This window comes from Ranitomeya variabilis, chromosome 4 (assembly GCF_051348905.1).
Source record: "Ranitomeya variabilis isolate aRanVar5 chromosome 4, aRanVar5.hap1, whole genome shotgun sequence".
In the NCBI taxonomy this organism is placed as follows: Eukaryota; Metazoa; Chordata; class Amphibia; order Anura; family Dendrobatidae; genus Ranitomeya; species Ranitomeya variabilis.
In genome coordinates, this window is record NC_135235.1 from 37681817 (window position 1) to 37699171 (window position 17355).

General features: G+C 45.2%; 1 protein-coding gene across 2 annotated transcripts in view; it reads left to right on the forward strand.

The window, feature by feature from the left end:
* The first annotated feature begins 593 nt into the window (after positions 1 to 593).
* The window catches only part of ALDH18A1 (aldehyde dehydrogenase 18 family member A1), a 70865-nt gene continuing 54103 nt past the window's right edge, over positions 594 to 17355 (forward strand). Inside the window, exons 1-7 of one of the 2 annotated variants that reach the window (XM_077258359.1) lie at positions 594 to 724; positions 4495 to 4592; positions 4967 to 5172; positions 6469 to 6618; positions 6712 to 6816; positions 7409 to 7567; positions 15251 to 15341. In XM_077258359.1, coding sequence (XP_077114474.1) covers positions 4499 to 4592; positions 4967 to 5172; positions 6469 to 6618; positions 6712 to 6816; positions 7409 to 7567; positions 15251 to 15341 — 805 coding nt within the window. In that variant the 5' untranslated portion in view covers positions 594 to 724; positions 4495 to 4498. The remainder of the gene's footprint in view (positions 725 to 4494; positions 4593 to 4966; positions 5173 to 6468; positions 6619 to 6711; positions 6817 to 7408; positions 7568 to 15250; positions 15342 to 17355) is intronic. The other variant, XM_077258360.1, reaches the window with a different exon arrangement.

A 17355-nucleotide genomic window follows, 5' to 3' on the forward strand; every position in this document is an offset into this window, starting at 1 on the left:
GTCTGTACCATGAAAATGTAATAGTTGATTAACCTAAATGGTAAACTGCGTAAAGAGGGAAAAAAAAGTTTACAAAAAAGTTACACTAAACAGAAAAATTTTTAAAAAAATTTCTCCTGCCATAAAATGCTGACACAAAGCAATTTTTACAAATTTCAGATTTTTTTTATCGCCGTAATCGTACTAACCTACATAATCACGTTACCGCATCATTTTTATCCCACAAGCAATGAGGTAAAAAAAAAAAAGAAAAGAAAAAGAAATGTCAGAATGGCAATTATTTTATCCACTTGTATTTTTGCTCCTATTTTCCAGTACATTATTGTGTAAAATAAATGTTATTATTCAAAACTACAAAATATGAGCGATTGAGAAAGAAATATAACAAAAATATGGGTCTTTAGAGGAGGAAAAAAAAAATAAAAGGGCAAAAAAAAATAAAAATTATTGCATCTCCAGAGGAGTTAATAGGGACCATTTGGTACTGGTGACTTTATTTTGCAGATTTGCGCGCACTCACACTGACACGTCTACACGGGCCGCCACAGTGCGCCTGCGCAGTACACTGGCCTCGGCAAAAGGAAGGAAATCCTCCGCGCATGCGCGTCGGCAGCGTGTGCTCCTTTGCGCATGTCCACTGGGCCATGCCAGCCGGGACAATATTACCAGCAGGATAAAATTGTAAGAAATCGGAGTTTTTCCACCGAAGATCTCGGACTGACAGGTGAGGAGACGTGCGCCGGCGCTCATTTTACCTGCTGCTTCCTGGATTCCTGAGACATTTGGCACCGCCTGTAAATGTGCGACAGAATTGCTGCGACTGGTTTGCAGAAGTTTATTTTGTCGCATCCATGGTTACACGTGTGATTAGAGACTGGACACAGGGTGGGATGCTTGTGACAGGAGGTTGCATCATGCACGACGTGGAATGGTGTCTGCTCACTGTCGTGTCACGATTTTCCCCCAAATGCAAACTGTTCCCTGATTTAAAGGGACAGTCCAGGAGTATTTAGGTTTTTTTGTGAATAGTATTGCTTCCAAATGCAGTGTTATCTGCCTTTACACAGGTGCACTATGCGGTCACATGACCACCGGAGCGGTCACGGTGTGTCTATGGCAGCCTTAAAGGGGATGTCCATATACTCTCCGTCTTATGTGACTTTGGGTGAATCGCTAATGCACGGTACCACCCATCAGACACCAGTACCACCCATCAGACACCAGCCATCGGACACCAGCCGGGTATTGTGCGCTGGTCCCGTCTGTGATACTTGTGAGGTTTTTTTAATAGATCTTTACATTGAAAGGCGCCGGAGCTGCACGCAAATATCCGTTTGTTGGTTCCATTGTAGGAACAGACTAAGGGTATGTGCACACGGATTTTGGAGCTCTGCGGGTTTTGGAGCTCTGCGGATTTTTCCGCAGCGGATTTGAGAAATCCGCAGGTAAAAGTCACTGCGTTTTACCTGCGGATTTTATGTGGACTTTGTGCGGATTCCACCTGCGGTTTTACACCTGCGGATTCCTATGGAGCAGATGTAAACCGCTGCGGAATCCGCACAAAGAATTGACATGCTGCGGAATGTAACCCGCAGCGTTTCTGCGTGTTTTTTTTTCCGCAGCATGGGCCCTGCGGATTGTGTTTTCCATAGGTTTACATTGTACTGTAAACGCATGGAAAACTGCTGTAGATCTGCAGCAAAATCCGCAACGTGTGCACAGAGCCTAAGGGCCTGTGCACACGATGCAGATTGTTTTCGTTTTTTTTTTTCCTGCTCAGATTTGTCACAGAATCTGATGCCAGCACAGTGAATGACAATCCTTGCGGATGCTAATGGGTACATGCACACGCTAAATATTTGGGGCACATTATTGCTTTTTTTTTTTTTTATGCAGCCACAACTTGATCTCTTGGCAGTAGTAAAAAAAAAATAATCTGCAGAGATAACACAGGTTCTGCTGCTTTTTTTTTTTTTTTTTTTTTTTTTTTTTGTGCACTTTCTCATTTCTTTTCTATGGGTGAAAACCGCTGAAAGAATCGACATGCTCCAGCTTTCCAACTTATCAAGAAAAAAAAAAAAGCAATCATGTGCATGAGATTTCTGAAATGTCACAGCTTCTGCTGATATCTGTAAATGCAGCTTTTCACTTGCATAAAAAAGTGTGAACATGGCCTTAGTATGACGAGTGAAGTCTGCAGCAAAAATGCTGCAGATATAAATCTGCCAGGAAAAAGTACGGTAAGGAGGATTCTCATTCCCTTAGCTGGCATCATTTTTTACATATGTATTCTGTGTTTTTCAGAGATAGAACTTGTACTTGTAATACTTTATGTGGCTGTTCACATGGCCGTGTATTTTTGCTGACCGAGCATTTTTAACAATAAATAAATTAAAAAAAAATCGCCGTGTCCAATTTTGATTCTTGAATCTAACTCGCCAATGCAAGTTGATGTGTCCCTGAAAAAATTGGACCGCACACGGGTGCCATCCATGTGCTGTTTGTCTTCCATGGACTGCTTGATTGGAGAGTCCTGAGAAATCTCCATTTTTTTATTTTTAATTCTTATGAAACTATGATGCTAAAACATGGACAAAGTAAAAAAAAAAAAAAAAACTCTGTTGAAACTCGGACTGAATTTTGCAAATGAAAATAATTGAATACTCACTGCCGTGTGAATGATCCCTAACGCTATACTTCCCATGCCAGCTGACTAGTCCATTTTGCTCAGCCGTATTCTGTTACAACACGCTGGGGGTAGTAGTTGTGCATTTGCAGACTATTAGTCGGATCCGACATTGATTGCTGATTTACACCTTGTACCCCCCCCACTGTATTTGCCACCTCTGACCGCACAGTGTTGTATTGTGTTTTATTTCCCATTAGTGCATGGCTTTTTTCCCTTTTCTGACCTGCAATCCCTCCCGAGGGTTTCATCATCCTCCGTGTGTTCATTCTTCTGCTTTGCTCATTGGCTGCTGCTTTTCTCCAGGCAGCCAAATGCAAACTCCGGGGGCAGGACTCTCATCAGTGCGGGTAGCAGGGAGGATGGCCAGAGGCCGGCAGGGCAGGCACGTTTTTTAGAGATGGCTGCAGCCTGGTGTGTAACGTGGCACACAGGTGGTACACAGGTCAGCTGTCAGTTTATATATGCCTCCTGTTCAGCCATTGCTGTCATACTGGTAAAATTCTGTCCTGCTTTTTTGGTTTCTAAATGTACCAGGGGATAGCCAATATGGCCTTGTTGTATCTCTGAAGTCATCCAGCTTTCTGAGAACACTGAATGGTGAATCTTCCTGTAGAGCCTAACCTCCCTGCAGACCAGAACATAGAAGGAATTACTGTAATTGCAGCCAGATACTGAAGCATTTTTCTATGCGGAAATTTACAGTGTAGAATCAGTGACCTGGAAAGTTCGAGGATTTCTTGCAGGTTCTTCCAATTGACTTCGGAAGGGAAGTAAAACAATAAAAAATCTGCAGTCAAATATTTGTGCAAAAATCTGTTTTGTCTTCTGTAAGTCCAGTGCTCACACTAAGGGCACGGTCAGATGGCCGTATAAATTGGATCGCGGCGCACGGACTGGCCGGCGGCTCTCCCTACCTGAGCGGGACAGCTTTATATATTTCTATGCAGCTGTCACACTTGGGTAAGGGAGACTCCGAGCATTGTGACTCGTTCTCAGTCCGATTTTTTATTTTTTTTAAATTAATTAATTAATTTATTTATTTTATATACTTTTACCCCATCCTTTTGGTATGTCCCCATTTACTGTCCCCTTCTCATCACATTTCATACACATGTGCGCGCTGCAGCCGATAACAGGCTTTAGGCTTTGATATGGCGATATGTCGCACAGTGTACAATATTTGGTCGTGTGACTTGTGTCGCCTCAACCTTTTCTAGTTGCCTGTTGAGACGTTCTCCTTAGAGCCTGAAGTACACAGGCCGGATAGAAGACCAGGGAAGCCTTGGCATCAGCGCAGCAGAATGGGAGTAGACTGCAACAAAAACTACCCCAAAATCCTCACAATTTATGGATTTCCTGGCCTTTTGTTTCCTTCCTCTGCAGATTATAAATTATATTTGCAAAATTTTTCAAATCTTAACCGAAATGAATGTGCCCCACTAGCTACAAAATTTCAGAAAACTTTCAGCAAGTAATACAGTACCAGTTACTGAAAATAGACTTTCTGGGGGGGATCTTAAAATCTGCACAAAAAATGGATTTTACACTTCGCAAAAGATTAAATTAAATCATCTCGTAAAATATGCAGATTTTGCTGCCGATACTTTGCAGACAATTCTGCTGCCAATCTGCTATGCGCGCTCCTGCCCATAGTGTTTTGTATTTCCATTAGTTATAGACTTTCACTGTCTGTACACAGTAATTTGCTGACTTTTTTTTTTCCTTCTGTCAATCCTTTTATCGCCTTTCTGGGTGCGTTATTGTATTGTAAAACTCTCACTAACTGCTCCATCATTGTTCCTTAGCAAAATGTTGTGTCGGGCTGCATTGTGTGGTCGGGGCTCCAGGCATGGGCGACCCCTGCTTTCCCGTGTTCGGACCACAGTATCTTCCCATCTCACGTGTAAGTTACTTTTTGCATTTTTTTTTTACTATTTTTTTTTTTTTTGATTTCCTGGTGTTGCAGTGTAAAGACTTGTGTGTTGTGGAGGTGTAATGTCAGGTGAATGCAGTCAGTCCAGTTGCACATATAATGTTCCACATGTGATTTACCCCACGGTGCTAGAACATCTTTTAAACGTTTTGGTTAAATTACATTTTTTTGCATCAATTTTATACCTTCCTAGACATGAAAATAAGCTTTAATTTCCATGACGCGTGATTTTGACAGATGTCGCTGCACAACAGGCGGGCGACTGCTGAGACCACCATTAAGTGGTTCCTCTCTTGGCTGATGGGTCTTGTTATTCTTTACTGCCTTTATGGTTTGCATTGCAGATGTTCCAGCTCAGCGACATTCAAGGCAATTGAGTAACATCCCTTTTATTACTATGCCTCTCATCCGCTCGCATGGGAAGCCATTCGCGCACCGCAGCGAGCTGAAGCATGCCAAGCGTATAGTGGTGAAGCTTGGGAGCGCTGTGGTGACGCGAGGAGACGAGTGCGGTCTGGCACTGGGTCGGTTGGCATCTATCGTTGAGCAGGTGAGCCACCAGGCCTAAAATATACGCCTCTTTACCGCGGATCTATCACTTCATTTTTAGACCTGATGAGGCTGATGTACTTCAAGTTTTCCCATCTGATTCAAAAAGGAGCATTTTAGGATGAGCCCAGCTCTATCAGGAAAATGCTCATGTTAATATCCAGGGTATACTGTAATTCTGACATGGACTATCAAAGTAAGTACACCAGCCTCATCGGGTCCAGACCCTCAAGTTCCATAGTTTTTTATTTATTTTTTTTTTTTATTGTGAACTCCGCTAATTTCAGGATTCAGTTTGGGTCTGTAAAGCTCTGACCAAAGGGCGCAGCTCAAATCCTCTCAATATCTGTGTGGGAGATGAGCTCAAATGTCCGATATTCATTCTTTGCACAGGGACTGTGTACCCGGTTAAGAGAAATATATATATATATTTTTTTTATCTCCTAAATCATTGCATGGGCTAGCGTTCTATCCATGACCATAGACTGTCCCATGAGCTACATAATCCTGGGGATTTCAGCCCTACGAGATACTTTTGCATTCACCTGATTGTTTAAGCTCTGTTCACACTGCAGCCATGGAATCCACTTTTCCTGGTTACATGATAAATTTGATGTCAATGACCTAAAAACTTCAGAACTCATTGGGGATCCTGGAGCTGAGACCCTGCTGATCTTGAGAACAAAGGGCAGAAGGGCTGGGTCGAAAGCTGTTATTGGCTCTTCTTGGGTAGATGGTGTTTACTGTGTGTGGACTCGTAGACTTTTTTGAGCCCATACATCGATACACCTGCCTACAGCTGATGGTCCCCGATGCAAGATGTGGACCCAGCCCCCACATCATGTACATCTTCCACATCAATGAAAACTTCTGCACCCAAAATTTTATAAAAATGGAAGTGAAAACCCCTTTTAATTGAAGTTTTTATAAGAAATGTATGTAGATCTTAAAGCTCATCTGTCTCTTAATTTACCTTTTACTGACTAGATCCCGTATTTACTTTGATAATCTATGTTTGAATGGCTGAAAGTTTACACTCAGTCTCCACCGATGTAGCCTGATTGACAGCTCCTCAGTGACCCTTCTCCCTGCTGAGATCTCACCCTGCTCAGTACAAGCTGCAGCTGTCAGGCAGGCTGGGCAGGCGTAGTGTGCTTCACCTGGGCACATGACACTCAATTATTGGGATTATGAGTTGTAGGTTCACACATTGTTAGAAGATCCTATAAATCTAGTATAGGGTCAGTGTATGTCACAGTATTACATGGACCTGGACTTGCCCTTCTTTTTGCTGCAGGTGTCCGTTCTGCAGAACCAGGGTCGGGAGATGATGATTGTCACCAGTGGTGCTGTTGCCTTTGGGAAACAGCGTCTCCGCCATGAAATCCTTTTGTCGCAGAGTGTGAGGCAAGCTTTGCATTCGGGGCAGAACCAGCTTAAAGACATGGTGAGCACTACAATCCCAGTATGAACTCCTAGGAAATAAAGCAAGTGAGTGAGTGTGCGACCATTCCAATTCTCAATCTTTGCTTTGTTTTAGCAAGTTCCAGTCCTGGAGGCGCGAGCCTGTGCGGCGGCCGGCCAGAGCGGGCTAATGGCGCTCTATGAGGCCATGTTTACCCAGTACAGCATATGTGCGGCCCAGGTAAGTGCAGAACAAAGACAACTTGTTGTTGATGGCATACGCCGCTCACTGACTGGCTGCAGGGCTGTGACACCAGAAGCAGCGGCGGAGACTCTGCGCCGGACCTGGGGAGGGCCATTAAAGCACAGATTTACTATCTGTACTTCTTGGTCCTATGCCTAAGATGGGAATAACCCTTTAAGCAATTGCATCATACAACTCGGCAGCATGTGTATCTGTAGGTATTCTTTTATAATAATTATTGGATTGGCTTCCTATTGAAAAAGAAGAGAGGTAATAATATACTTGTGGGAATTGTTATTTATGCCTTTACCTAACTTGCATTGTTTTGATTCGCTGAACTCCTTGCCCTCAAAAACCCTTGTCCTTATTGGAAAGCAGTCACCGCAGCAGTGATAAACTAGACCTTTTCATTACCCTCGTGCCCTGTAGACGGCGGAGTCGCTCGGTATCTAGTATATGCGATCTTTATATTGCCGTTCAGTCTTATTGGTGCGGGAGGGGACTTCGAGTCCGGGCTTGTTGCAAGCAGTCGGGTCTGGGGTATAGGTCACTTTAGAAATAAAGTTGTCTTTGAATTTGTTTCTTAAAGATCTTGGTGACGAATCTGGATTTCCACGACGAGCAGAAAAGACGGAATTTAAATGGCACCTTACACGAGCTGCTACGGATGAACATCGTGCCAATCATTAATACCAACGACGCCGTCGTTCCTCCTCCGGAACCAAACAGTGATCTGCAGGGGGTAAATGTGGGTGAAGTATTTCTGTGGGTATCCGGCTGCATGTAGAGCTGCTGTACTAACAGTGCATGGCACGGCTAACTAACACATGAGTGCGGAAGATGCCGAAAGTAGGTGACGTATAAGTCTAATGCCGGGCTGTGATATAATGCAGAAAGGTGCAGGAAAAAAAACAAAAAAACTTGCCTTTTTGCAAAAGATTCCAAAGCAGATTTAACTTTTTTTAATTAGAGATTGGAAGACTAAACACAGATCCTGCAGAAGGGCCTATAAAGTAATGTGTCTCCATGCTGGGGTAACTGGCATAGCTCTACAATAGGTGCAGGGGTTGCAATCGCACCCAGGCCCTGGAGCCTAAGAGGCCTCAAAAGTCACTTTGCACCATATGAAAAGACCAATTCTAGTAAAGATTTGCAATAATTAAGAGCCCCATTGGAGCTTTTGCATCGGGGCCCATCAGCTTGAAGTTGCACCACTGGGTGTAACACTGCTCCCGTGTGTAAACTTAGTGCAGACATGGCCGCTCTTATACCCTCAGTCCTTGAGGCTATGTGCACACGATGCGGATTTGCTGCGGATCCACAGCGGATTTTTCCGCGCAGAAACGCTGCAGATCCGCACGGTGATGTACAGTTCAATGTAAATCAATGGGCCAAAAAAAAAAGCTGTGCAGATGGTGCGGAATTGCTGCGAATTTCAAAGAAGTGCATGTCATGTCTTTTGTGCGGATCTGCAGCGTTTCTGCACCCCTCCATGATAAAAATCCGCACTGGCAAAAACCGCAGAAAATCCGTACAAAATCCGCATCAATTCCACATAAAAACTGCGGCAAATCCGCGGCTGCGGATTCTGCCAGGAGATGCGGATTTTGTGCAGAAAATTCTGCACCTTTTTTCCTACGTGTGCACATAGCCTGACACTCCTTGGCACTAGAGATGAGTTAATCAATTTGGGTGGAATTACTTAAATTTGACCGGCAGATTTGATTAGGTCAGAATCGAAACCGTTCCTCTTTCATTGCCTCTTCCGCAGCTGCCCCGGTCTTCTGTTCTTCCAGTTTTCTTTTCCACATCTTTGAGATCAGTTGGCAGCTTGTGCTTGACCTTATGTGGGGGAGACACAATGCACGTCATAATGTCAGAAGATCAGCGTGGAGGAACCACAGCAGTGGCGTGGCATAAGGAGAACGGGTCAGGAAAAGTGAATATGAAATTGATGATTTTTTTTTTTTTTCCCAACCTAAAAATTTGAGAGAATAGAGTCACAAAAATATTGAATTCTGCCGAATCTGAATTGTTGGGGAAAGTCGTCGTGAAATTCATTAGCTCATCTCTACCTGGTACCACCTCAGTGTCCTGGCTCTGGTGATGGACACTGTGCTGTTGTGCCCGGGAATGAGGAGTTGACCGCAGGAATGAGTACTATGTCTATCGGGAACATCTGCTACGAACACGTGGTCATCTTTTCTGCAAACTAACCTCTTTGCTTCATGTGCTCAATTCATGCTCTACTATGATGCATCTGATTTAACTGATGGACATATACTGTTTAGCATGTGAATTGCAATGAAAGACTTTTTGGCATCTGCTTAACCTTAAGGGCATGTGCACACGTTCAGGATTTCTTGCAGAAATTTTCTGACAAAAAACGGACATTTCTGCCAAAAATCCGCATTCTTTTTTGATGCGTGTTTTTTCTCTGATCGCCCATGACGGCACCACGGAGAGAGGGGATCCGCCCACCAAGGACAGGAAACCTATGGATAAAAAAGGCGGTACCACTCTCCTGCATCAGTTGGTTTCCTGTCCTTGATGGGAGACCTACGGACTTACCGAATCGACGTGGGAATTCCGGGCCCATCCAGTCCGGTTTAGGCAGCTGGGGTCCCTCTGCCTCGGCTGAGGTGGTGACCCGAAGCGCCACCGCGGGAGGCTAGTGGGCCTCTAGGGTGTGCGGGGGAGGTGACAAGGAGTTCGCGGTCACCTCCCCAGGTAAGATGCAGCAGGCAACATCCAGGGGGGTCCCTCTGCGGTTGCGGGAGGTGCGGCGCGGCCCTCCCCAAAAAACATGCGTCAGTCTGCACACTGCACCGCCATCGGGCGTGCAGAGCCGCGCAGTAGGGACTGCATAGGACCGGGGGCGCCGGTCAGCAGCGCCATATATGCACTCCCGGCGCCATCTTGCAAGTTCGGCGCATGCCCGGGATTAAGCTGGTCTCGCCATCAGCTGGGCGCTACTGCGCAGGCGCGGATATAAAAAAAAAAAAAAAAAAAGCGGCGCGAAGGCTTTAAATGAGGAAAGTTACTTCCTCCTAGCGGCTCTGCAATATATCAGCAGGAGCCTCAAAAAAAGCTACTTGCAACTACACCAGAGTGCTGTCAAAGCAGTAACCGCAGACCAGCAGCAATATGAGCGACCCGGCATCTCCCTTGCCAGAATCACCTCCACCTATAGCATCGCCACAGCAGCAGCAGCAGCAGCAAAAAAGGCGACAGCAGCGCCAGGACACCAGCAAGGAACGCCAGAGGTCCCAACACAGTAAGGGGTCCAGTACGGCGTCGGGGAAAAAGCCAGAGGCGGAGAATCCCCAACCGATATTTATGGGTCCTGGAGGTGGTAAGTGGATCTTCGTGAAAGTCAGAGACAGTAAGGTTATTATTTGTCTTTTAGGGGAGGAAGAGCGTAGGCAAAACAAAGCATAAAATTTGTGCCATCTGTAGAGAAGATCTTCCACCTGCCTGGGAGAAGACGCTGTGTAACACTTGCATACAGCAGACAGTATCTGAAAGTCTGCCAGGGTTTGCAACCGACTTAAAAAACCTGATTAAGGAGCAAGTAGAAGACACCCTTAGATCCCTAAAGAAGGGGAAAAAACGGAGAAAGACCAGGGATAGGTCTCCGTCTCCGGTCTCAAAATCTGACAGCGACAGTGCGAGCTCAGTATCCTCCGACTCCTCCTCCTCCTCATCTGCATCATCCACTTCTTCCTCGGGGGGGCACAACTGTTTCCCAATAGAGGACACCGATGGCCTTATAAAGGCAGTGAGAAGTACTATGGGGTTAGTAGACTCCCACCCCAAAAAATCGGTACAAGACATCATGTTCGGGGGCCTAGAACAAAAAAAGAGGAGAGCTTTTCCACTTAATGATACAATCGCAGCGTTAATTAAAAAAGAATGGAAAAAGCCCATGAAAAAGTCTCTTTTAACTCCCCAAAGGAAATACCCTTTTGATGATGAATCCTGCTCCTTTTGGGAAAAAGCCCCCAAATTAGATGTGGCAATAGCTAAAGCATCAAAAAAATTCGCACTCCCGTTTGAAGACATGGGGATACTAAAAGACCCTATGGACAAGAAGGTGGACGCCTTCCTCAAAGGCTCTTGGGAGGCAGCAGGGGGGGGCTTAAAACCTGCAGTAGCAGCGGCGTGTACATCTCGCTCCCTAATGATTTGGCTAAATCAACTAGAGGGTCAATTAAAAGGGAAGACTTCCCGAGACTCGATACTGAATACTTTACCAGTAATGAGGGGAGCTGCGGCTTTCCTGGCTGACGCCTCGGCCGACTCAATCAGATTAGCCGCTAGGTCAGCAGCACTGGCTAATGCGGCCAGGCGCGCCCTCTGGCTTAAGAACTGGCCAGGCGACCTCCAAACTAAAACAAGACTGTGTACCATCCCCTGTGAAGGAGAATTCTTGTTTGGTTCCACTTTAGACGATATTTTAGAAAAAGCTGGGGACAAGAAAAAGTCCTTTCCTCCTCTGGGCCTCCCCTCTTACCGGAAGCCCTTTCGGAACAAGAGGTTTTTCCGCAAAAACCCGGGGAGAGGCCAAGGGAAATGGGAGGATAAGAGGAACAAAAACAAGGGGTTTATCTTTAATAAAAACCCCAATGATAACAAGAAACCTCCGCAATGAAGGTTCGCCCCAGGTGGGAGGGAGGCTGTCTCTCTTTCTCCCAGCCTGGGAAAAGATTACCACCAGTCAATGGATACTGAACATCATAGAATCAGGACTGAGGTTAACATTCAAAAGATACCCTCGTCCCTCTTTTACGATGACATCTACAAGATCTTCGGCAGAAGAGCAGCTGGCACTAGAAAAAGAAGTCATCGGGTTAGTAGAAAAGAGAGTTCTCCTGGAGGTTCCCCCTCAAGAAAGAGGACAAGGATACTATTCCCCTCTGTTTCTGAGAAGAAAACCAGACGGGTCTTTCAGAACCATCATAAATCTGAAAAGTCTAAACAACTACTTAGAGGTTCAGGCATTCAAAATGGAAACAATAAAATCGTCTATCAAAATGCTGTTTCCTCAATGCTTCATGGTGGTCCTAGACCTAAAGGACGCATATTATCACGTCCCAATACACAAAGATCACCAAAGATTCCTCAGGATGGCGGTTCACATCAGAGGAGTCCTAAGTCACTTCCAGTTCTCAGCTCTGCCTTTTGGTCTAGCCATAGCCCTGAGGATTTTCACAAAACTGATTGCGGAGGTAATGGCTCACCTCAGGGAAGAAAATACCTTGATTGTACCATATCTGGACGATTTTTTGGTAATAGGCTCCTCCCCGCAGCATTGCGAGAATCAACTGGCAATTGTGATTCATTCCCTAAAAGAACTGGGCTGGCTAATAAACATAGAAAAATCCAGACTAATACCTTCTCAAGTTCAGGAGTACCTAGGTCTCACCTTAGACTCCATAAAAATGGAATGTCGGCTCCCGGAGAGCAAAATACAAAAACTAAAAAATTTGGTATCAAGGGTTCAAGCTCTCCCCTCCATAACACTCCGTCAGGGTATGTCCCTCCTAGGCTCCATGTCCTCTTGCATCCCCGCAGTCCAGTGGGCCCAATTACATTCGAGAGACCTCCAATGGCAGATATTGTCAGAACAAACCCATCTAGGAGGGCATTTAGACGGGCGGTTAATTCTATCTCCTCGTACCAGCCACTCTCTGACATGGTGGAAGTCGCAGAAAAATCTTTCCCAGGGGGTCCCGTGGGTAATTCAGATATCAAAAGTCCTAACTACGGACGCAAGCCCCTCAGGGTGGGGAGCTCATCTGGGCGATCTGGTAGCCCAGGGCACCTGGTCTCCGTCCCTAGCAGACAAATCCTCCAATATGAAGGAACTTCTTGCGGTCAAATTTGCCCTTCAGGAATTCTTGGAAGTCCTTCACTCTCATCACGTAAGAGTGATGTCGGACAACCGGGTGGTAGTATCTTACCTAAATCACCAGGGGGGCACCCGTTCCAAAAATCTAATGGAAGTGACCAACTCAATCCTGCAAATAGCCGAGAGCAACCTCCTATCCCTAACAAGCCTACACATAAAAGGGGTAGACAACTACAAAGCGGACTTCCTCAGTCGGTCCAGCCTAAAACAGGGAGAATGGGAACTGAATCAGGCAATATTTACCCAGATCACAGAGAAATGGGGGGTTCCCAAAATAGATCTCTTTGCGAGCCATCTAAACAAAAAAGTAGCCTCCTTTTGCTCCCTATTGTCTCTGGGGAACCCAGTAGTTGTGGATGCTTTCCTGATGTCTTGGGGTCATCATCTGCTCTATGCCTTTCCTCCTCTCATTCTGATTCCAGCAGTGCTGAGGAAGATTCGGGAGGACGGGGCGCTGGTTATCTTAATTGCCCCGTTCTGGCCGAAGAGACCTTGGTTCTCATGGATGAGGAAGATGTCAATATCCGACCCCTGGGTATTACCAGACCTTCAGGATCTATTGTCGCAGGGCCCAGTCTGTCATCCACGGGTCAAGAACTTGCACTTGACAGCCTGGCTCTTGAAAGGAAGCTGCTAAAAGACAGGGGGTTCTCCCCAGGGTTAATCTCAACCTTGTTACAAAGTAGGAAGCCAGTCACAACGAAACAATATGGCAAGATATGGAAAAAGTTTCTATCTTCATCAGGGGCAAAAGTAGGGAAAGAAATTCCCCTTAATTCCATATTAGAGTTCCTACAAAATGGGTTGGAGATGGGGCTGGCTACTAGTACCCTGAAAGTTCACGTGGCAGCATTGGGAGCCCTATTCAATTTTGATTTAGCTTCAAATAGGTGGGTCGCTAGATTCATAAGAGCAGCAGGAAGATCAAGGCCTCTTCCGGTAAAAATCGTTCCTCAATGGGACTTAAACTTAGTCCTTAAAGCCCTGACCAGTCCACCATTCGAACCATTACACGAAGCTTCAATAAAAAACCTGTCTCTCAAAACCGCTCTGTTAGTCGCCCTCACTTCTGCCCGTAGGGTCAGCGACTTACAGGCTCTTTCGGCTAACCCTCCTTACACACAATTTCTAGAGGATAGGGTCATTTTAAAAACAGACCCAGCATATCTCCCGAAAGTGGCATCAAAGTTTCACAGGTCTCAAGAGATTTCTCTCCCTTCCTTCTGTCACAACCCTGTAAACAAGAAGGAACAAACATTACATACACTAGATGTACGAAGATGTCTCTTACGCTACCTAGAAGTCACTAAGGAGAGTAGGGAGGATGCCTCTCTGTTTGTGTGTTTCCAGGGTCCCCGGAAGGGGAAAAAAGCATCGAAAGCCACCATAGCAAGATGGATTACGGATGCCATCAGTCTTTCATACTCGGCAAGTGGGATGTCCGTTCCCGGGGAGGTTAAGGCTCACTCGACAAGGGCAGTGGCATCTTCCTGGGCGGAGAAGGCCGGAGTTCCCATAGACCAGATATGTAGAGCTGCTACCTGGTCCTCACCATCTACATTCTATAGGCACTATAGATTGGACCTAAACTCCTCTTCGGACCTTACCTTCGGTAAAAGGGTTCTGGAAGCGGTGGTCCCTCCCTGAATGTACTATCTATGCAATTCTCTCCGTGGTGCCGTCATGGGCGATCAGAGAAAAATATAGTTCTTACCGATAACGGTATTTCTCTGAGCCCATGACGGCACCCGTACATTCCCTCCCTTCACTTATGGGTGCTCACATTAAATAGTGCCATAGTTTGTTCATAGTTTATTCATAGTTTATTCATAGTTTTAAAATCACGAGGTATCTCGTTATGCTAAACAGTTAAAGCTAACAAATGTTTTAGTAGTCTCCCATCATTCTCTATGTAAAACAACTGATGCAGGAGAGTGGTACCGCCTTTTTTATCAGTAGGTTTCGTGTCCTTGGTGGGCGGATCCCCTCTCTCCGTGGTGCCGTCATGGGCTCAGAGAAATACCGTTATCGGTAAGAACTATATTTTTTGCGCGTTTTTAATGCGTTTTTTTTTTTTGCGCATTTTTTATGCGTGTTTTCCCAATGCATTAAATAGTGGTTAAAAACACAAAAAATCCACAAAATTAATGAACATGCTGCTTTTTTTACCGCGATGCGTTTTTTTCGCGGAAAAAAACACACCATGTGCACAAAAATTGCGGAATGCATTCCAAATGATAGGATGCATATGTATGCCTTTTATGCGTTTTTATCGCGAAAAAACACGAAAAAACCTGAACGTGTGCACATACCTTAATTTATACTGTAGATGTGTAGTTTTCTTGGCTGCTGCATTTTTCTATCCTTACTTGCATCTGACACAAACCGTGCATTTAATATGGCAGGACTCGGTCTTCTGTGCTGCTGGCTTCCCAGGCTTCATGTTTTCTCCTTTTATATCCCATCTATCTTCTTGTTGCTGTAGGTTTTCTTCGCTCATCTCATTTTATTCCTCAGGTGATCAGCATCAAGGACAATGACAGCCTGGCAGCGCGGCTAGCTGTCGAAATGAAGGCCGATCTAATCATCGTGCTGTCTGATGTGGGAGGTAATATCGTTAGATTTCCGTATTCTGTGCCAAGGTTTTCATACTTGGTGGTGATTCCAGTCATTTGTTCTCTTATTGCGAGTTAAGGCCTAATAAAACTTTCCAGGACTTATGAGTTTTAGACCTGTTGTCCTTACACCAGCAATGCAAAATGCTACCTGCACCACATGAATAAATGGGAGACTGTGAGCGTCTGGGCAAATATCTCCGTAGTTGATACTGAATGACTTTGTCAGCCCATTGATAAAGTTACTTGAAGAATGGTCTTATGTAGACAATCCCTTGAAATGTGTCTGCCCTTATATTGTGTTTTTAGTTTTCAAGTTTGTATGTCCTTTTAGTCTTCTTATGATTGTCAGGCCGCTGATGGGGGTCAACAGAGCTCGAGAAGTGGTCTCCTAAACTCTAAGAAACTGCCCAAAAGCGGGAACAAATTGAAAAAATCTTAGTTACAAACCTGAACCTGGCTACATATGTTAATAAACAAGTGTGTATATTAACCCCTTAACACCAGGGCTATTTTCTGTTTTTGCTTTTACGTTTTTTGTTCCCCTTTTTCCCAGAACCATAACTTTTTCTTATTTTTCAGACAATATGGCCATGTGAGGACTTGTTTTTTGCGTCTTTTGAATGACACCATTGGTTTTAACATATCGTGTAGAGCCGAGCTTAACGTTTTTACTGATACAATTTTGGCGTAGATACAATGTTTTGATCGCCCGTTATTGCATTTTATTGCAATGTTGCGCTGACCAAAAAAGACCTAATTCTGGCATTTTAAATTTTTTTCTCGTTACGTCATTTAGCGATCAGGTTAATTTTTTTTTATTTTTTATATTGATCAGGCAAATCTGAACACGACGATGACAAATATCTGTATATTTGGTTTCTTTTTTTTTTTTTCTTTTATTTTGAATGAGGCGAAAGGGTGGGTGCACGCTTCCTGTAAGCATGAGTTAAATGCCGCAGTTCCGACATGTTCGTACATATTGAAAAGAGGTTTTAAAGAAAAAAAAGGCTTTTTTTTTTTTTTTTTTGTAGCCAAATGTCATTTATTTGTATACATGAGCAGTTATCAAATTTTACAAAGCAAATATTGTTTGTTAAAGAATTTAAATTTTATGTTTAAAAATTGGATGCTATGCAGTTGATCCAAGAGGAACCCAATTTTTTTTTTTTTTTGACTCACACATAGATTTGAATTGGAGTCTCATGTGAGATACCGAAGAAACTATTTTTGTAGTATTTTTATTTCTCCTTCGCCTCATTGGGGGACACAGACCGTGGGTGTATGCTGCTGCCACTAGGAGGCTGACACTAAGTGAAAACAAAGAAAGTTAGCTCCTCCCCTGCAGTATACACCCTCCTGCTGGCTCCCAGCTCCTCCCCTGCAGTATACACCCTCCTGCTGGCTCTCAGCTCCTCCCCTGCAGTATACACCCTCTGCTGGCTCACAGCTCCTCCCCTGCAGTATACACCCTCCTGCTGGCTCACAGCTCCTCCCCTGCAGTATACACCCTCCTGCTGGCTCTCAGCTCCTCCCCTGCAGTATACACCCTCCTGCTGGCTCTCAGCTCCTCCCCTGCAGTATACACCCTCCTGCTGGCTCTCAGCTCCTCCCCTGCAGTATACAGCCTCCTGCTGGCTCCCAGCTCCTCCCCTGCAGTATACACCCTCCTGCTGGCTCACAGCTCCTCCCCTGCAGTATACACCCTCCTGCTGGCTCTCAGCTCCTCCCCTGCAGTATACACCCTCTGCTGGCTCCCAGCTCCTCCCCTGCAGTATACACCCTCCTGCTGGCTCTCAGCTCCTCCCCTGCAGTATACACCCTCCTGCTGGCTCTCAGCTCCTCCCCTGCAGTATACACCCTCCTGCTGGCTCTCAGCTCCTCCCCTGCAGTATACACCCTCCTGCTGGCTCTCAGCTCCTCCCCTGCAGTATACACCCCTCTGCTGGCTCCCAGCTAACCAGTTCTTGCTTCGTGTCCGTAGGAGGCACACGGACTGGTCTGCTA